Source organism: Aspergillus vadensis, assembly GCF_003184925.1.
Source record: "Aspergillus vadensis CBS 113365 unplaced genomic scaffold BO88scaffold_23, whole genome shotgun sequence".
Lineage (NCBI taxonomy): Eukaryota > Fungi > Ascomycota > Eurotiomycetes > Eurotiales > Aspergillaceae > Aspergillus > Aspergillus vadensis.
This window is the reverse complement of record NW_020292061.1, coordinates 31,538-52,533: the sequence shown is the minus strand read 5'-3', so window position 1 is coordinate 52,533 and position 20,996 is coordinate 31,538. Positions and strand designations below refer to the sequence as shown.

At 42.1% G+C, this 20,996-nt stretch overlaps 6 protein-coding genes across 6 annotated transcripts; 2 read left to right on the top strand and 4 right to left on the bottom strand.

Moving 5' to 3' along the window:
- Positions 1–432: 432 nt before the first annotated feature.
- BO88DRAFT_371231 (lipase family protein) lies at positions 433–1,397 on the top strand (the record flags this gene model as incomplete). The annotated part of the gene is made up of 2 exons (XM_025704195.1): positions 433–955; positions 1,013–1,397. Exons 1-2 carry the CDS (start codon positions 483–485, stop codon positions 1,395–1,397), a joined length of 858 nt encoding a protein of 285 aa, XP_025559605.1. The 5' UTR covers positions 433–482.
- Positions 1,398–3,207: 1,810 nt separating this feature from the next.
- On the bottom strand, positions 3,208–4,173 carry BO88DRAFT_456571 (glycosyltransferase family 32 protein; the record flags this gene model as incomplete). The annotated part of the gene is made up of 1 exon (XM_025710932.1): positions 3,208–4,173. One exon carries the CDS (start codon positions 4,171–4,173, stop codon positions 3,208–3,210), a length of 966 nt encoding a protein of 321 aa, XP_025559604.1.
- A 3,006-nt stretch (positions 4,174–7,179) lies between these two features.
- BO88DRAFT_394123 (uncharacterized protein) lies at positions 7,180–8,154 on the top strand (the record flags this gene model as incomplete). The annotated part of the gene is made up of 2 exons (XM_025705138.1): positions 7,180–7,236; positions 7,312–8,154. 2 exons carry the CDS (start codon positions 7,180–7,182, stop codon positions 8,152–8,154), a joined length of 900 nt encoding a protein of 299 aa, XP_025559603.1.
- Positions 8,155–10,539: 2,385 nt separating this feature from the next.
- Positions 10,540–11,097, bottom strand: BO88DRAFT_456569 (MFS general substrate transporter; the record flags this gene model as incomplete). The annotated part of the gene is made up of 1 exon (XM_025710931.1): positions 10,540–11,097. One exon carries the CDS (start codon positions 11,095–11,097, stop codon positions 10,540–10,542), a length of 558 nt encoding a protein of 185 aa, XP_025559602.1.
- Positions 11,098–13,440: 2,343 nt separating this feature from the next.
- Positions 13,441–14,283, bottom strand: BO88DRAFT_407187 (peroxidase family protein). Its single transcript, XM_025707359.1, has one exon. The coding sequence runs from the start codon at positions 14,217–14,219 to the stop codon at positions 13,500–13,502; it is 720 nt and encodes a 239-aa protein (XP_025559601.1). The 5' UTR covers positions 14,220–14,283; the 3' UTR covers positions 13,441–13,499.
- A 1,299-nt stretch (positions 14,284–15,582) lies between these two features.
- On the bottom strand, positions 15,583–17,079 carry BO88DRAFT_445866 (ribonuclease H-like protein; the record flags this gene model as incomplete). The annotated part of the gene is made up of 2 exons (XM_025710243.1): positions 15,583–16,603; positions 16,637–17,079. 2 exons carry the CDS (start codon positions 17,077–17,079, stop codon positions 15,583–15,585), a joined length of 1,464 nt encoding a protein of 487 aa, XP_025559600.1.
- Between the last annotated feature and the right edge of the window lie 3,917 nt (positions 17,080–20,996).

Genomic DNA, 20,996 nt, shown 5'->3' with positions numbered 1-20,996 from the left:
AGTCTTTGCCGAAACGTTGAGGGTTACAGTGATCTGCGTCGGACATACTTCGGGGAATCTACGGCGGAATATCAAAGTCTTCGGAATATCCAAAATTGAAAAGGACAGAAGCTCCGGGCTAGTTTGATAGATGAGCTCCGGTGTATTGAATCCGGAGGTGTACAGGAGTAGGTGTCATACCGACCCTCTAGTAGGGTCAGTCGCGCGCAATTCCGCACATGAAACAAGCTGATTTCGGGTCCCCATTGTTACATCTCTCGGCAAAAGCTGGAGATGTGCTTGCCGAGTATACTTAGAAGCCATGCCACCATGTTGTTATACGACATAAACTCAGGGAATATGAGATGATCGTCGGATGCTTCTTGTTTTTATCCTAAATTGGTCTTTCAGTGGTTTATTTAAGGGATAGATGCCCTCACAAACCCTCAATCAACTGGCTTCTCACGCTACTCGTTGACCCATTTTCGACCAGCTTCAGGCGCATGAGTTTCAAGATGAAGCGATTCTCCGCAAAATACGCCATCGCTGTTGTGGTGACCGCAGCGAACGCCCTAGCAGCCTCTACGCAGGGCATCTCCGAAGACCTCTACGGCCGTTTAGTCGAAATGGCCACTATCTCCCAAGCTGCCTACGCCGACCTGTGCAACATTCCGTCGACTATTATCAAGGGAGAGAAGATTTACAACTCTCAAACTGACATCAACGGATGGATCCTCCGCGACGACAGCAGTAAAGAAATCATCACTGTCTTCCGCGGTACTGGCAGTGATACGAATCTACAACTCGATACTAACTATACCCTCACCCCTTTCGACACCCTACCCCAATGTAACGGTTGTGAAGTACACGGTGGATATTATATTGGATGGATCTCTGTCCAGGACCAAGTCGAGTCACTTGTCCAACAGCAGGTTAGCCAGTATCCGGACTATGCGCTGACTGTGACGGGCCACAGGTATGCCCTGGTGACCTCTTTTATTTAAATGTATAATACTTACTAACTCTACGATAGTCTCGGAGCGTCCCTGGCAACACTCACTGCCGCCCAGCTGTCTGCGACATACGACAACATCCGCCTGTACACCTTCGGCGAACCGCGCAGCGGCAATCAGGCCTTCGCGTCGTACATGAACGATGCCTTCCAAGCCTCGAGCCCAGATACGACGCAGTATTTCCGGGTAACTCATGCAAACGACGGCATTCCAAACTTGCCCCCGGCTGAGCAGGGGTACGCCCATGGCGGTGTAGAGTACTGGAGCGTTGATCCTTACAGCGCCCAGAACACATTTGTCTGCACTGGGGATGAAGTGCAGTGCTGTGAGGCCCAGGGCGGACAGGGTGTAAATAATGCGCACACGACTTATTTTGGGATGACGAGCGGAGCCTGTACATGGTGATCAGTCAATTCAGCCTCTCCGACTGTACCAGGAAAGATGGATGTCCTGGAGAGGGCATGCATGTACGTATACCCGAAGCACACTTTTTCGGTAAATCAGGAGATGTAATAAATTCCTTCCATGAATAGATACGGTTACCCTCACCATATCCCATGAGGTTGCCCCTTTCTCTTTTGATTGTATTTTAATTATACGTCTATAGTAGTTGACAGATATCCCTAAACACCTTATCCTCTTAAACCCATCATAGACTGTGTTACCCGATAGACCCCTCGAATGATGAGCGAAATGTATCAGTCCCGTTTCAGTCCAGCTCTTTCAGCCTAGCACAGTTAGAGCACACCAATCCCATTTCATGGTAGTACTAAATATGAATACAGTCTAAATTCATCGCTATATGATCCCATAAAGAAGCAACAACCTTTCAGATCTCGTTTGCGCTGCGAAAAGCTAGCTCTACCATGGTCTCAATTATGAGTGGAGCGTTTAGTCTCGTTTAAGCCTAGCTATACTATAAGGACAAAACATGTATATGGGGTTAATTGTAGAGAGGTAGGTTCCCGGGCTTCTTCACCGTCTCGAGGAGTTGACTACACGTCGCGTCCATGTCATAAGCCGGTATATCTCGACGTTGTCGTGATCGCGACCCAGATCCCTGTTGATACCGTTGAGAAGGCCCTATATTCGAATTTCCAATTTCAGTAGTTTTACGAAGATATGCCGATGGTGGAGGGTTAGTAAACCAATTATGATCGTGTGCAGCATGAGCTGAGACCGTGGCCAATCCTATTCAAATGCCAAGACCCGCCTCCTACCACATGTAAGGCATCCGTCGGCGGCACGTTGAATTGTGCAAATGCCGAGATCATAAAAGCGGTCACACTTCCACGTCGGTACTGGATGGGTTGCTCGTGGCCATGATGCGTTTTCCATTGCGAGGGTCGTTCGTGTTACTGCGATGCAGATTCTGTGGGCAAGGCGCAGGGCTCTGTTCTTAGGTGGGAGGCACCCCATATTAATTTTATTTTGTCACAATGACTACATTTATTTCGGTGACATACCTTTACTCTGCGAGCCCTTGACGTAAAGAATCTTCGGGAGGACTTCGTGTAAGATGCCTGGACTCTTTCCTGCCTACTCCTCGCAAATAGTCCTATCATATTAAGCGGAGTAGTATAGCCATGATTGCCTTGACGAAGCCCCTTCAGATTACCCGTTACCCAGTCTTTGCAGAAATTTGCCTCTCCTATTAGTTAGTTGTGTTTTGCAGTTTCCCGTACTGACTACCTGCGACCCTTATTATGCCCGCTCTCCCCGGCTGCTTGGACTGTCTGCTCCTGAGAGCGGAAACCACGCGGCAAGCGAAAGGTGAATCTGTTAACTGGAAAATCAGTTTGTTATAGTGAGTGCTAGGGCCTGATCCGCTGGGTCCCTTAAGGCCATGTAATCATAGCATTTTGTTTCCTACGAAAGAGCCACCTCAGATCTTCCCAAAGTCTCTTTTTTCCACAAGAGAGAACCAGCTTTGGATCATCATATCTAAGTTTAAATCCTGAGTGAAAGCTCAGAGCTCCTGAAAACTTTTTCTTTTTACTTCTGCGTACGCTGTCAAGACATTCCATTCGTTTAGAGATTTTGCCAGACACAGTTTTCGAACACCCCCATCTGGATACTCAAGGGCCTTCTTCGTTGAAAGGTAGTAAGGTGCGCAAAATGTTTACCCAGACAATAATGCATCATTTTCAAAGCAGCTGAAGGCTTGATAAAATCAAACAGAAACAATGTAAGTATGACCCACGCCCTCACCTCGTCACCTAGGGACTCTAATATTGTATCTTTTAGCCATGATTATGAGTCCTGCCACTGCAGAAAAGCATGCGACCGCTCCAAATATGAGCCCTAGTCCGGCCTGATCCGCGATATAATTCAGCGTCCTGCCGTCCACCCCTTGCCAGGACCGTCCCGCAGCATGTTGTACCACCAAGCCAATAAACCCGTCGTTCAACAGCCCTATGTCGAGTCGAGGGGTATTGTAAAGCCATGCGTATTGCCTAAACGCTGCCGTTACCATGATCGGGCCCGTGGACCAGAAAACCTGCAGGTACGGGAGGAGTATTCCTCGTGATGCAAGCCTGCTACTCCGCCGCTTGGCCTCGTGGAGTGCCCATTCAAGAAATGGAGAACCAGGCCTGGCCATAAAGAAATGATTACTGAGGCCAAGTGTGCTCGCTGTCGGGGAGAAAATGGCTTGAAATCGGAGGCCTTGGAGGCATCGAATACGCTCAGCTGACTTGGGGTTTACGTCCAGGTCGGAATAAATGCCACCCTCGGAATGGACGATGAGCAGTCTCGCAATGTCAGCACGCTGAATATCGTGAGGGTATCCTTCGTATGTTGACAGCATCCAAGTGTAATCTGCTTTGATAAGCTCAAGGACATCATCATCCGTCCATAGCTTGACCGTGTAGTTTAAGGGCTCGAGCATAGCCTTCCACGATTCACAAGATGCGGTGATGGTGGTGGAATAGTCACTGATATCGGTTGTTTTCCACAGTTGATGGACAATGTTTGGTATCACTGGATCGAGGGGCGGTCGAGCGTTATGAACATTCTCGAGTGCATCGGGCGAACATGCGTCCACTATCTGTATAGACTCTGTCAAGTGTCCGGTAAGAGCGAAGTCATCAGTATAGATGAATTGAAAAATAACAAAGATAATAACAGAGAAAATCACTGCGACACCAAGCTGTCTCGGCCTTCCAAATAAAACCCCCATAATGCTCCTTTTTGCAAAACCTCGCACTCCGACGGTAGTCTGCCTTTGAATAAAGAATGAATGTAGAAGGCAAAGGTTACACTACATCGGGGTGGCAGAAAGACATTACCTACTGGGATTGCTCCAATATTGGTCCACGTTTGATGCGCATGACTGGCCAGGCAATCGGACTCAAAGAAAGGTCCGAGTTCCATGAGTACCAGTCTACGTTCATGTTGATCATGGCCTGTTTTTATCGCGTGGGTTTTTTAGGGGAGTAAAAACCACACCAGTGAGTAGCTTTCGCACCAAGGATCGCCCAGGATCGTAGTGGCTCAAAAAACATTGGAATATATATTCATCTGAGACAAGCAGTAGGCATAACATTCTTCTCTATCCTATTCGTCTCTAGCTGGGTATTAGGGCCATCAGAGCCATCGTGCTTGATGATCGGTTTTGATCCGATACGCCAAAATCTCTCAGACAATCCACCTTGCCCACTCAAGACCAGCGCCTATCAGGGTGACTGGGATTTGTCGCTATCGTTGACAGGAAGGGACTGGACAGACTAAACTAGGATGCTCACAGATGCTCAAGTAGTAGATGTCAAAGCAGATTTGTTGTCTATGTATTTCAACTTTACGTGAATTATTCGAAATTGCTAGCAATTCTTCTGCGAGCATTCGTCACTACATACTATTCATTTTTAAGATACCATTATAGAGGCAGACATTCTTTATTGATACCAAATAAGGAGATATCTGTCTTCTTGTGCCGCAAACCTGCCAGTCTGACTCATCTGCGGCCCCACGGCGTGGTACTTTTATAGACTCTTGAATGTCCGGGCTCGGGTTAAGGGCAAGTAAGACATATTACCCCTGTAAATGCATTCTTTCAAGGAAAGTATCGAGCTTATCATGCCTACGAGCCCCTGCAGAGCTGACATGGCTTCACAAAGTATACTGAGGTCGCTGATCAAATGATAGGTAGCTGTGTATCCGCAGTAGTAAAGACAGTATTGTAGTCTAGTAGGATGTAATGAAGCAACCTGCTATATTCTATTCACTGAATGTGCGGTCTATTAATCATCCAACTGTGTCTGTAACTCTGACCACTGTTGTGATTCATTCGAGTCAGATCAGAATTTCTGCTAACTGGGGGAGACAAACATGTTGTCTCTGTGTGAAACCCCCCACTACGTTCCACTTTACTCGCTGGCCCCGCATTTTCTCTGCGCCTTTCGAAAACATGCGTTAGGTAATAACTGGTGATCAACTAAACCTAGTTATGGAATATCACATCTTCAACTTGAAGAATGTGTTGCTTGGCCACTAAACCCGTACAAAGACAAGGGATGGTTGCCCTTCAACTTAAGGATGTAGCTTCATGATGTATAAGCTGTCGTCGTAGGCACTCCACATGATCATTGTATCTCATTACTTTAATTGACATCCGGTCAAACCCCCTGATATATGGGTTGGGTTAGGCTTATATTGAGGATTTCGGCACGGTCTTGCCCCTTTTGTTGCTGTAGAAAATACCGACTGGAGCTTTAGACGAGTGTTTTTCGGTACTCTCAGTGTCATGGATGAACCATGCGATAACTTTGGAGAATAATTAATTCGTTCATCGTTTTACACCCCTCTCATAAAGTCAGAAGGAGGCTAAGTATGGAAAATGGAAGATTTATCCTCTCCAGATCTCCAGGTCTTAGCAGCTGTTGAAGTTAAAAATCAGTACTGTAGCCATGCCACAGGTAGCCACTATACTAAGACCTCAATGTTTGGGCAAGGACTGGGCAGTCACAATCAATCAGCTAGCTATAGTCGTGATGGATGATAGCATCCTCAATGCCATACAGAAGAACGTTAGTGAAGATGTAGCTGAAGTTGTGCCCAATAACGGATACATTTGTTTAGTAAATGCCCGCTCCAATGGAATCTGATTCAAAGAACGGGATGGCCATTGAATCTCGGTTTAAATATATAATGACCAGGCTGAGTTCGGAAGATCTCACTATGATCCTGGCTCGTGAAACATCTTATCTTCCACAAAAGTTTATACTGCATCTTGCATTCTACCAATGTCAGAAGATATGATCATACCTCTCAAATTATCTATTCCCGAGGCATTAATCCTCCGGCGAAAATATATGTCCATGGGTGAATCCTGTCTACTGTTCCAAAGTTCTTGTTGCGGTGGAACCTCGGAGGAACTCAAAAGTCCCCAGTCTGATAGAGCCGTCCCTTCTCACAAGGCGGGGAGTGTGGGTCCATTAGGGGAGTATCAATTCCAGTGCTATATTTATACCTCTGAATTGAGGTTTGCTGTTCGGCCCAATAGCTAGTCCTGTAGGAGTCTCCGGGTATGTGGAATGCACTGCACTTCCGAATTGAACACCCGCAATACACCCTCCTGTCTATTATATTTAGGGATAATCATGGTATTAGCAATAATCCCAGTCATGCTGAATCTATAGGACTCTAATTTTTAACATATAAAATAAAAACATGTTGTCTCTATATAATGAAGTTTGTTTCTTAAGTTTAGGTCGCTAATCATAATTCAACAGAATGACAGATTAAAGAACTAGATGCAGCAAATCTCGAAACAAAGTGAATATATTCAGTAATATAACTGTGAGCTGATCATATATAATGAAGTACTTAGTTAATGGCCAGGATATTATACGACACTTTGTGACTTTGTCACTTACAAAGAGATTATAGAGAAGAATTATAACCAGTTTATTATAAATTAAAGAATTATATCAAAATTCTTTAAAAACCGAATTCATTTTGTAACCACAATACAAGTCTATCTTTTCTTTTTCGTAAGTGAGGTCTAAGCCTGATCATGTGACTTAATCCTAAAAGGTTTGCCTGGTCAGATGAGAAATTAGCGTGGGCCAGGTGAGTTGCGACACTGCGTCCTGTCATTTTCCCGCGCTGGATAGGCAGGGTACTTCCATTTAGCGCCTAGAAATATGTTTTATTGCCCATGACAGTGCATTCTTTGCCTGGACTGATGCAAGAGGCATACCTTCCGCACTGGGGCCAGTTACCCGTCGAGCAGTACTTGATCGTGAGTGTTCTGCGCCACTATTGTTGTTTCCCCAGGTAATAGAAGGCCAAGCGTGGCTAATGTCCTGTGTCTAAGAAACACTGGGATCACTCCTCATCTGAGCCCACTGGAGACCAGCGCCTCCGACTTATCCACCGGTTCTTAGATCTAGATGAGATTCCGGGGGAACTGGACCCTACTTATCATGCCTCGGAGACTTACGAAACACCGTCACGTTATCCTAAGGCACATGAAATTGACACTATCCTCCACCCCTGGCGCTCTGACAGTCTGCGGAAGATAGCGTGGAGGATTTGGGGGAGTGATATCAATCAGTTGATTTTGTTGCGCACTCACTATAATGCCGATGACAACGACAAGATCACCGAATTAGTAGGGTCCGATGAGCTCGATGAGGAGGATATAGCCTGGTGGGCCCTTCTTGATAATCCCGAACTCTTCAATTTTGGCGATCAGTGGTGGCGAGTTTTCGATATCTTGCCAGAGTTAGCCGGCCCTTTAGATGGTTATAGCCGCCTGCCGAACCCAGAACATATCTCACGGGATAGACAGACTTTCAAGAATAAACTCCCAACCCTCAAACAGAGTGACGAATGGAGGGCGGATCGTGATAAGTATATTGAACGAGAGAGCGCATTCCTTCGGCGAACATCTTCGAAGGGCTACTTTGCTATTGCGGATCAGGAAGCGTTTGAAACGGACATGCTACGGTTAATCTATCACGACGGGAAGACGAATATCGTCCAAGAGACCCGGATAGAATTCAGTGAGCAGACATTTGCTGATGTTACTGTTGAATGGGAAGAATTGTCGCTTCCTTCTCAATTATGGGAGGACGGAATGACTGGTGAGAAGTATGGACTGAATGGGGAGCTAGGAAGGGAGTTATATCAGATAGATGAGGCTGATCTGGAATGAGGATGGGTATAAAGAAGTCCGACGGCCATGTGAGTGTTATCAGCGTTAACATGATGGCAGGTTGGAATCAATGTGCAAGTTTTCCCGGACCCCGGCTAGGATGCGTATTGACAGTTATAATATATCTATTCAATTCGCTCCCTCCAGAACAGTTTACGGTGACCTCCTTGTATATATATAATGTACCAATCCTGTTAAAAGAGCTTATAACATATGTCATCGATCTGTAGTACAAGAATAGAGAACGTGGGGGGTTTCAGGTGTATAAACAAAGTACCCATGGGAGATTTGACTGAGCTTTCTTCGTTTACGTTCTCATCTCCACTATTCATCTCGGAAGCGTCCCAGAGGGTAAATACATCACAAAAAGGTATCTAATAGGGATGATCATAGTAATAGTAATAATTCTAATCATATTTGGATCATCTTATTTTTATATATAGAATAATAAAAAAATATCTTATAATTTTTTATATTGAATTATATTTATCGAGTAAGGTGTTCCTCACTAAAATTCGGATTTAATTATAACATATTTTATTGTATTTATTGAAAAATAGAAAAACAGTCTTAAGAACCTGGAAGTAAATTACAAGAAGAAAAGAACTACTAAATAACAGGTCATAAAGTCATAAGGCCCTCTATCTCGAGAACAGCGAAGTGAGTGTCGGTAATATTGAGGAACCGCACTGAGTCGTCATCGACCAGCGTATTATTGCCAGGCTTGTTCAGGAGGGCATTGAATCGGTCCGCCGCGGTCTTGTCACAAAGGGTATTATGGTAAGAGTAGTATCCCAATCAGGGTTATGTTTTGAGCCATTATTAACAGTAACAGCGGGCGGCTGCCTGAATTGCCAAGGGTCAACATGAGAGGAACATTCGTGGTCTTATACTGTAATTAAAAGTGGTCTGCCATAATGTGGGGAGCCTTGTAGACAAGGATGGAGATTGTGTGAGGTGTCATGAAGAGAAGAATGGCTGGTCTAGATACAGGGGGCAGTGTGAGGGAGCTGAGAGAAGTATTTATGACTTTCCTAATCCTGTATATAATAATATGCCGAAATCACTATGTGGAATTAGCTGTAAAATTTCGTCTTCTCTCCCCCACCTCCCCCAACTCCTCCTCCATATCCGATAATTTATCTTTCTTTATACATGATGTTTCTTTTATTGTGGAAGAACGCGCTAAAGTCTGGCTTCAGTTAACTTGGCTTGATATTTTATACTTAAAAGTTTACGTGCACATATTAGGTGGTTCGATGCGTTGTTATCGCCATCGACGGCGGGTGTTTTCGTCCGGCTCAGAGTGATAGTGACCTCCTCACTCATCAACAAGTCGACATCGGGCAGTAACATGGTGGCCACCAGCCTGAGTCCTGTAACTGCGATTGTACTGAATAAACTGTATGGTATACCTGAATATTAGCCTCCTTGAAGGCTTGAAGAGCTCTAGTCCCGAGCTCTGGGATAACCCCCACCATGGTGGTTAGAGCCTGAGCAGCTGACAGGGCGGTAATTAGGATGTGTATGGCTTCGGGAGACAGGCTACTGTTATCCAATACCTTCCTAATCTCTGTCGGGATAGTATCCGCCGACCGGGTAGTAATAATGACGTTGTAGATCGCCGTGACGATGGTTGTGATGGAAAAGCGAATCAACCCACTGAACCCACAGCCAGTGCCCAGTTCATCCTGATCGCCTCGTGCGAGGGTCGTAATTGTAAGGGATGGCCCCTCCACCAATCCAGCGAAGAACGTGCCAAAGGCCACTAACTAACAGGCTTGATCGCGTGAATCCACGGTGCACATCACGACACAGGCATACAGGATCCCCGTAATCGCAAGGATTACAATGCTCTGGTATTTGATCTTACAAATGCCCACGGCCGCAAATCCCGAGATGATCTCGCCACATAGCCAGCCGGCCCCGACGAGCGAGTAGAGCAAGCTGTCATGGACAGAATCCCAGAGGAATAAATGAGGGATACCATTGAGGCCAGATGACGGTAAGGCCATAGTAGAGGCTTGTACCAAGCCCCGAGCTGATGACCGCCGCCGTCTATTGCACATTTCGCAACATACGCATCGGAACGAGCGGCTGCCAGTTTGGACCATACCACTCCCATAGGATAAATGTGATAAATGAGAATCTGCTGACGACAATGGTCGCGACCACATAGGAGGACTACCATGGGTATCGAGGGCCATTCTAGAAGAGGCCCATGAGAAAGAGTGTCAGGCCGGACATGAACAGGAGGGTTCCGAAATAGTCGAACAGATGAATGTAGGCCCATTTTCGCTGGCTGCCATGCTTCTCCCGGAAGGTGAGTGGCCAGTAGAACAAAGTGATGCACAGTAACGCAACGGCATTAATGGCGATCAGGACCTAAAACACTCCCCGCCAGCCCACAAAGGTGGTGCGGACCAAACTCTCGCCGATGGCAGGCGCAAAGGCACCGCCCGGCGTCGTGAAGACGTACATGAGGCTGTTGGCTGCGAAGCGGTATTTCATCGGCACAAGCTCTGCCACCACGTAGAAGTAAGATACCTGAGTCGATGCAGCCAGTCCGATCAATGTCATGCCTCCGATCAAGGTGTTGACGCTGTCCGCTCTCGCGCATACGATACTTCCAACGGTTCCGAGGACACCGCCGCCGATGAAGATGTATCGCCTCCCAAAAATATCTGTGATGCGGCCGATCAGGGTAAGACCAACCGCAATCGTCAGCGTGTAGGTCAGCGACACCCAGGAGATGTCGGCGCTAGGGCCAATGTCCTGGTTGATGATGGCCAGGAGCGGAGCCGGAAAGGCAAAGCCGGCGATCGCAGCAAGCAAACCCAGTCGGACGCTGTCATCGAGCCAAGAGCAGGCTGGAGCAGAAGTAGCGAGGTGGAAGGCCTCAATGTCGCGAATCGCGCCAGGAGCCTCGTGTTTCTCGACCATAGATCTCCCAAAGTAGAGATTTAGCCGTCGCAAGCTTCGGACAGTCCCTACCGTTTTAATACAGGGGCACCGAGAAAGAAGCGGAATTCAACCTCCCCTCTGGATTCCGCCGTATTTGATCGAGCTGTGGCTCAACTGCCAGAGGCCCTCTTCACTCCACCTGGGGATATCATGGGGGAGGAGGGAGTCTCGAACGTTCTCACCGTCTCAGAAATCCCTCATTCGGCGCTTTGGACTCATTCCTGTTCACCCTGGTGTTCGTATTCGCCCCTCATACTCTCGTCATCGCACAAGATGATCCTGTTAATTTTATCCGGAGTCTCCAATGCTTCTGATATAGATCAAACCCTTATCACGTTCTCAGGAAACCCCTGATTTAATGCCTTGCGCTCATCGCTGCGCTCAGCCCTGTCCACCCTCAAGCTTCATATTAGCCCTGTCGTTTCTCCACCTGTCGAAATCATACCTGATTCCTATATGCACCCGAAGATGCCCGTTCACAAGGACGAACATGCCATACAACCCTGTGACGTACGCGACACTATGCATTGTCCTTGTCGCTCTTGCCTGCATTTGCGTCGGACTGTGATTCTTTCGCGGATTCACTATCAGGGTTGTATATTTTGGGATGATATCACCGCCGGCGCTGCCAATCGATGCCACGGCACCGATTGACTAGTGGTACTACTGCACGTTTCATCTGTCTGTTGCTGTACTTCATCGCCACCTACTTCATAAAGCTTTGATTCATCTAGACTCCCCTCCGCATTGCGAACACCAAAGTGTACCGGTATATCCTATACGTGCTGTTTGCGACCGGGGGTTTTATCACCACTGTCCTATGCTTTTGGATGCTCGTCTTCTACATTCCTCTACGCTACTTTTGGAGCCACCTGATTGGCAGTGACGTCAAATGGTCTAGCAAGAAGATCACCAGCTTGACGAAGGCAGGTAAATGCTGTCTGACTACTGGTGGCCGACTTCTCTCCGGGAAAGACTTTTATGAACTTTATTTATAATACTAATAATCATCATAGAATATCTCTTATAGACTATTTATTTATATTACTTAATAATGAGGTATAGCGATTGCTGTTACATTATACATAGTGGTGATTGGTGGCAGATATGCAGGAATAATCAATAACATGGCATTTCTCTGATATAAAGCCCTGATCTCTGATAGGTCTGGCCTAATCTATTCAACATTCCGACCATAAAATGCCTAAGCAACAGCTGAGTGAATGATTCTAAAATTGATGAGCCTAGAGGAGAAATAATGGTAAATAGCAAGTAACGAACCGGAGCTATGATTCCCCCAGATGGGGCTCTCGTTGGTTTAGCCATAGAATGGCTGGTGGAGACCAGAAGTTAGTCAGAGAAATACTCTGCAAAACTCTAAACCCCCGTGTCAGAGACTCGCTGTACAGCCCGATACTATGGATGTATATCGTGTGATACTGAACCCAAGCTCCAGATATATGTGATGTATGTCTAACACATCAGAGGCGCGGCCGCAAACGGAAAGCCTCTCGGGATGAGAAGCTTTATTCACGAGTCCCTCGTATAGAAAAGCTTCCTGTGGGCAGATGTGATCCTGGAACTTGGATCACCGGTTGGCAAGATGAACAAAGTGGTGAGGGGTAGGAGGTGTGCATTATATTCAAAGCATCTACTGTTGAATGTAGGGTCCCTGTTGGCGGCAGTAGAAGTACAGTGATTCAAATGTCTCTTCATTCTTGTTATACCCCTAAATTCTACCTATTGGTTTACATATGTTGCTTGCCGCGGAGGCGGAAACGGGTGGCAATATGGATAGTTTGATCACTGAGATTGTTAAATATTTGTGGTAACATTACAGTGCTTGGCTATTTCAATAGTATTATCAATATCAATAGTATTATCAAGTTTATCTACTAACTATGCAAGAAATAGAGCCTTCACTATTATCTAGACATCTTTTGACTCTGAGCTATGGTGAGAGGGCTATTTCTAGCTGTGGATATATATATTAATGAGAAAAGAAGATGGGTAAATCTAACTATGCTTCTACGTTTGGTAATCTTCCTGTTGTCTGGAATTGTCAGGCTTCAAGTGATGGCTTGGTTAGCTAAGCGCCTGTTGTAGGAGTTACGAACTACTTTCATATTGCAGTGAAGAACTGGGGGAAATATCATGCCCAGAATGTCTAGGTCACCTTGACTACATAACGCATTCAAAATATTTCTTGGCGAGACAGCATCCTTTTAGCCGCTTTGACTAATGTTGCGTCAAGCGCAAGTTCGTTTTGAAAAGAACTACGGTTGTCTTTTGGTCCTTTCATGCAAGATCTAGGACGTTCATCGGAAAGAGTAAATTTATTGCTAGAGCCCTATGCGCTTCAAAACCAAGAATAAGTCAAATTAGGAAGCAAAATACAAGATTATGAGAACTAACATAGCCAACTCAGGAACCATCAATGCAAACCAGCGCGGCGTCCAGCCCTCATTGAATGGTAAACGTTCCTCTTGGAAAACGGCTTTCGCGTACTTAACCGGCAACCGACGGAAGACACCTTCACCGAATACGCCCTGGAATAGAGCAGCTTCAGCGCAGGCCACTATGTGAGCCCTGTAGCCAAAGTCTAGAATCTCATTTTTTGCATTTTGCTCGATATACCGCTTCTTGCGAAACCTCCCAAGATGGGAGACGGTGAAGAAGTCTTGCTGTGGATACCCGAGAAAGCCTTCAACTAATCCAGGATGAGGACTGATACAGTCACCTAAGGCGCGATCTTCTCTAGAAAGAGACACGTCGTGTTCTATTCCATGAGGCCGACCAGTTTGATCCAGATTTAGGACAGGTATTCCGGAGTCGTCTACCTGTTCTGGGTTGCGAAGGCCACGATGCGAATGCTCGTCGTGGACAGCATACGCAGAATTGACAAGGCCGAGCCTGATGTCGATGCCCACACCAATATGCTTGAGGGCGTCCTTCAGCTGATTAGCCGTAATATTACGGCCATCGCGGGATAATATACCGTGGTTCGCAAGTGCGTTAAGCACAGGGCACGGACTTCGCAAGTCGCCAGCACCTGCAGGGTGGAATTCGTGTTTCTTGGCTAGATGTGATGATAGTGCCATTAGATAAAGATATTCACTATGAAAGGTCAGAGTAGGCAATAGGACAAAGACTCTAAGCTCTTAGTACTTCCTTGCTTGTCCGAGTTGTGATGTGGTCCACTCTTTACTTATAATGATTGGCGTCTATCTCGTGACATTTGAGATCTGGTCGGGGTGGCTGACGCATGACATGATTAGCCTCCGGACTTGGAAATTAGATATAGTCTAGACTCGCTATCCACTGCATGGGTGGTAGTGAAAACATGGTTGGGTTCACTAATTAAGTAAGTTTTGCATAATAAGGTTGGCCAAAATGATTTGACGATTGGTGATACGGAATATTTAACTTTCGGGTTCATTTGGGGTTCTTCTTCTTACACCATCTAACACTCAACATTTCAATGATTTAGGTTTTCAGCATATCACATATGGCTCCTGTATGTTGAAGTAAGACAAGGAGCAGTGACCCGGGGCAAGATCAACTTGTGCTCAGGAGAGATGTGTCAAACCTTAGGATCGCTTCCCTGTCCTGATTAGCTTAGCTTTACTGATATATATACTGTTAAACTGGGTCAAGGAGGTATCAGGCTGATAATTATCTAAGAATAACTAGTCTTAGATAGAAGAAGAGAAATAAGAGTAAATAATACTCTATAACTGTTTATAAGTAAGTACAAATTAGTATTGCTACTAAGTTTCTAAATATATAGTTATTTACAAAATAATAGTATTAAGCACGAAGAACAGAACTATCTAAGTCGAAGGCGATGTATGAGCGTAACGTATCCATAGCTTGAGCTATGTTCTGAAGACGATTTCAAGTTTTCAATTGGCTTCCTGTTTTCTTCCGCAAGATATTGCCGAGGCTAATTTCAATGGTATTGCGTTTGCGCTCATATTAGAAAGTCTGGATTCTGCGGCTTACAGCAACGCGCGTTAGAACCTCCTCAGATAACTTGCCCCACAAACAGCATTTTGGACCGTTCAATGACAAGAGGGGCTAGGAAAACGCTCATTTAAAAAAAAGAAAAGCAGCCTTACGCAGAATTTACGGAGCCACCATGATAAAAATCTGAGGACGACTCTTGACCAACAATCGCCCAAGCCTCAACACACACGACCGGACAATTCTCACCGTTTGTCATCTTTTACATGTACCGGAAGTGTCCTGATGACGTATAGATGTTTCCATGACTTACGTGATGGAACGACATATTACATCTGCTACCTGGCTTGATAGGGGCTGACGGACAGACCTGCGTTCACAATTTTCAGATCACGTTTTATTCTTTTTCAAATAGTAAGATGTATGGAAAGCTGCCTCCCTTCTCCGATAGGATACCAAATTTTCGTATTCTGTTTGGACATTTGAAAGGAAGTTGAATCAATCAGACCAAGGATCCCACCCGTCTGGCCAGCCAGCATCCCTAGCATACTCGGACAAGCAAAATTCGTCATCGTCATCAATATCGTATTCACACTCATTCTTTAACACCCGAGTTTTATGCTGGATATCTTGAGTAGACGACGTGGTCGGATTTCGTTTGGCCTTGCTCTTGCGCCGGCCTTTTTTGCCCTTTCGTCCCTCTTCTTTCCGTCGAAGCTCTGCCCATGACTTTAACTGTTCCGGGTTTCTGATGCAGAATATGATCACGTCGCGTACCGCATATGCGTCTTCCAAAGCACTGTGCGCACGATCTCCGCTCTGAATCTCCAAAGCCAAAAGAGTTTTGGCCACGGCCTTCAAGCTCCAAGCGCGAGGTAAACTCTCCGTGGGGCCAGTGGCTGGGAATACAGCCTCCGCAGTCAAAATGGCGGAGTCAACAATTTTGTTGTGACAGATTCCCAGAACCTCAAGGTCATAATTGAGGGATTGGCCAACGAAAACAGTGGATGTATCGGCAAATTGCCATAAATTCTCGCGCGCTTCTCGCCAATCTCTGAATGCAGCGCCAGCTATCGTGGCGCTTGTCATGACATCTTGGGTTATTCCGGTAATTTTTGATCTCCAGTCAATGACCTCCTCGGATGGCGCTACGTAGCGGCTAATGAGAACATCGCCAGTCAAAAAGTCAATGGCACTTATGAACGCGAGAGTTTGCCGATTGTCTTTGACACCGACCATCTCACAATCGAGTGCGATGGCATGTCTCTTGAATCCAGGCTGTTCCGCAGACGGCGTTTCGCGAAATTGATAAGTGGGAATGGACCCCTTCCGTGGGAAGTCTTTATTCCTTACTTTGACTGGCCCTAGTATGTATCCTTCTCTCCGAAGGCGGCTCTCTGAATGGCAATTGGAACGCAGATACCTCAGAATCAGACACTGTTCAAGAGGATGCAGAACGACGTTGGTGTTTGTGTTGAAATCGATTCCTAGCCAAGAGTTTCCCGGATACCAAGTAAGTCTTTATGTAGTTCAACTTAGTCGCATGGGCGACTGCACAAGGGAGCAAACATTGAGAGGGTTGTTACCATTAGCATCAGCTACACCCGATGCGATCAAAGGCAATTGAAAGGGCAAGTTGATCGGATCACGCTCCTCTCCGAAATGCATTATATTTCCGACAGCTGTCAGTAGAGTTTCTTGAAAGTACATTTGGCCATTTCGGAGAGGTGATGGCGATGTTATTGTTGGACCTGCTGAATGCTGGTTAAATGCCTTTCTCTCCTGAATGGGCTTTTTCGTATTGCTTGGAGCTTCCCGAGCTTTGACGTGCTTTTGATAATGCTGTATGACTGACATGCCGCTGCCGAATGCCTTTTGGCAGACGGTACACCGCACAGAGTGAGATTGCTCCTCAAAGTGCTTCTGAGCCTCCACCAAGCTGCGGAACCCTCCACTCTCGCATCCTGGACAGGAAAAAGATACTGATTTCTGCATTCTGAAGTCAAAATTGCAGTCAGCGAGTGTGCTTGACTTGTTGTTTTCCCAAAGGTCACCCCGAAGATCAGTAGGGGTTCTCGCTTTTTTTAAGTTTCTGCCCGACCGTCACCCAATTCTCACAGCACCCATGCATAGTATCAGCGAAAGCCATTGGTAGCTGTATGCAGGGATCTGTGACTTGACGGCGCACGGCACATACGATCCCGACCGTAAGAATCCAGCGCACTAGAACACAACTTCGAATATCATCTGAGAATCGAACTGGTCCCTGTGACAATCTCTCGGCTCGAACTTGGTATGAAGTATTAAGTATCGAAGTAAGGAGAATATCCAACAATAACACCCAATAGACCTCGGAGGAAATGGAGTTCGTTTGCCGCCACTCAAAGCATTATGGACATAGTGTTCAGCATCACGCTCTTAGTTCCTTCCACAAATGCAAATGGAGCATCGTGCACCAGAAAAGAAGGTATGCGGCACTTACAGATACAGCATGTATCTCGGGCAGGGTAATGTTACTCTGAAATTTAGAATTGACAGCATTGACAATGACAGTCGAGTTCGGGTTCTAGGGATTATCGAGAAACTTGGTTAACTCGGAGTTAGCGAGGGAGTCTCCCTTCCTCAGGTAAGAGAGCATGAACCCGTATGTGAGCTGTTACTATTGCCTTTAAAGCTCGTTGTTGTAGGTGATCAATCGAGCGGCAAATCTTCTCTTCTTGAGGCAATCACCGGGTTATCGTTCCCCCATAGCCAGTGATCTTTGTACCCGACATGCGACACAAATTGTTCTTGGCCGGTCCAAGCTTGATGAAGGTGGAGCGAAGATAGTATCATCCCTGGGCATGCAGCCCAAGCAGATGGAGAGATGAAAGAACGTCTATTGAGCTTCGAGTGATCACTCTCCTTAGATCAATTTAGAGTGGGTGAATTCACCCGCATTTTTGACGAGTCAACACAAGAAATTAGTAGAAACTGACTGTACAACGTGCAGGCTGCTGAATGCATGCAAGTGCCAGGCCCAATGAAAGAAAATCTAGAAAATCTCAAAAGCGTTTCTCACATGATATACTAAAGATTGAGCTTTCCGGCCTTAACAAAAGCATCTTAGTGTCTAGTAGGCAAGTCTTCACGACGGGACAACAGTCAAATGATATTTTATAAGTTTATAAATAATATTATTGATTAGTACTTTACACAGGGAATATAGTGATATAATTCTTATTCTTTTAACCAATTAATCCTGTGGAGTTATAAGTATCTAAATATAAAAATTCTTATTTCTGTCAAATATAGAAATATTATATTTATTATTTTTTTAGTATTCTAAATATTTTGAGCAGTTTATTTTTTAAATATATTTTTAATATTCTTAAGCTGCTGGATCGGGCTGCTGTATATAAGATTATAATTCTTCTAGATAATTAATAAATTATATAATTTTATTATTATAATCTCAATTAGAGAAATCTTGTTATTAATTATATAGTCTTTCTAGTTATTCATTTTTATATATTTAGTTATATCATAATAAAAACAAAAATAAACATTTTTATTTTTTTAGTAGTATATTACTGGTAGAGAGCCAGGATATTGTTATTTTTCTTATAATTTAAGTCTGATAATACAGCTGGAATATTATTTTATTTCCTTTCTTAATCTATCGCGAATCGCAAAAGAAATGTGTGATAGGATCTACTTGTCAGGGTAGAAGGCCTGTTGACTAGATAAGGAATCAACTACTAAACACCATATATTTATCTGATAATAATAAAGATAGTCTATATCTATAAAATAAACTAATCCTTAAAAGATCAGTAGCTTATTACAAAGAAATCAGTATCTTATAAATATCAGGAAAATATAGAACCTTTATTAATAATTTTATATTTTTTATAATTATTTTAATATATTATTCTAATAGCCTTTGCTCTGGGAATTAGATTATTTTATTATAAATAATATTCTTTTTTACTGGAACAAGTCACCTGGCTCAGGTATCAAAAATAATCTTATAAATTTCTGATTTAGAAAGATAGAAATCTGATAATAAAAGATAAAGAACTTACAGAGTATATAATAAAAATAAAATTATATATTATTTCTATATAATTTTATAAGTATTCAATTATGTTTGCATGGGTAGATCTATTATAAAAAAATATAAATAAAAAGATTTTTTATATTACTCTTCTTTCTCTTTTTCTTTTATCCCAGGATTATTATTTTTTTAATTATTTATAATTATTTCATTTACTTCTTAGTATTATATCATGTAATTTTTATTATTTTTATTATTATTTATTAATTACTTAATAGTTAATTATTTTTTTTATATTTATTTCTTGCTTTATTTATTCTTAGATTATATATTTTATATAAAATTCTTTAATATATCTTCCAAAGCAGCTTCTAAGAAGAAGATTTATATATTATAAGAATAATTTATTAAATAGAATTTTTTTAAATATTATCTTTATACTGTTAATATTAACTTTAATATCACGGAAAGAGTTTTTCATAATATTAATTATTATTAGAATACTTATATTTTAATATTATATTACTAGTATTCTGAGAAGAGAAAGATATATCTTATATTACATATTATTTAATTTTTTTATTATACTGGATATAATACTAATATTAATTAAATTAATAGTAAAAAATTTAATAATATTTATAATCTTACTACTATTCTCAAGTAACAGATAGAACTGATAAATATAAAATATTAAAATAAGAATATTAAATATACTATTTTCAAAGAAATATTAAATCTAGTTATTATATATAATTATATAGAGTTAGTCTATACTTATTAATTCAATCTTAAGAAAATAAAGAGAACTATTGAAATATAAAGATTTTATAGATAATTAAAATAAATAATTAATTAAGAATATTTTAATAAATAAATATAATAGAATATAATTTATTTTTAGTTATTTATTATTAAATTATTAAATTACTAATTTTTCTATTTTTAACTGGTACTACCTTCAGGCAGTGCTAGGTATATCAGTATAATTTATTATTTTATTTAATATTAAAAAATGAAGATTATATAATCTAGATCTTAATTCTAAGATTTTATTTAAATATTATCATTAAGATAGCTTATATTTAATATTTTAATATTATTAATAAAGTTATATTAGATAATAATAATAATTTTAATAAATATCTTACAATTTTTAAAATTTCAAATTTAATTAATTTATTTTCTGTATTTATTTCTAGCTTATAAAAAAATCAGAGATTTTAATCTTTGATTTTTAATAATATAATTATTCCACGGGACTGAATTTATATTAAATCATAATGAATAAAATTTTTAATATATAAAAATATAATTTAAATTTATTATTTTATAACAGTATCTAAGATATATTTATTAATATATTGAAAAAAAATTATAAATTTTCAATTTATTATTAAGACCTGGGCCTGTTTTAATTAATTAATTGATAGTATTTTATTTTATTTTTCTAGCTAATATAATCTTTAATATAGTAATCTTAAATATTTTCCTGTGTATTTATTATATTTTTAATAAAAGATTATTAATTATATTTACTTGATTAGTCTTTCTACTTAATTAGATAATAATCTTAATTATTATAATATTAATAATCTTTAACTTCTTTAACATTTTATTTATCTTTATTATTTATATCTACTATTAAAAATAATTTTTTCTAGTTACTTTCTATATTCTACAGTTTTAACAGAAAAATATAGAGTATATTATAAATCTGTCTACATTTTTTAAGTAAATATAAACAATATATTTAGAATCTAATATATTTAGAAATTTAAAGAGATTTTATAAATTTCAGAACTAATTTTTTTTAATATCTTAAATTATAAATTCTAGATTAATAACTTAATTAAATTTCTTTTCTTTAAAT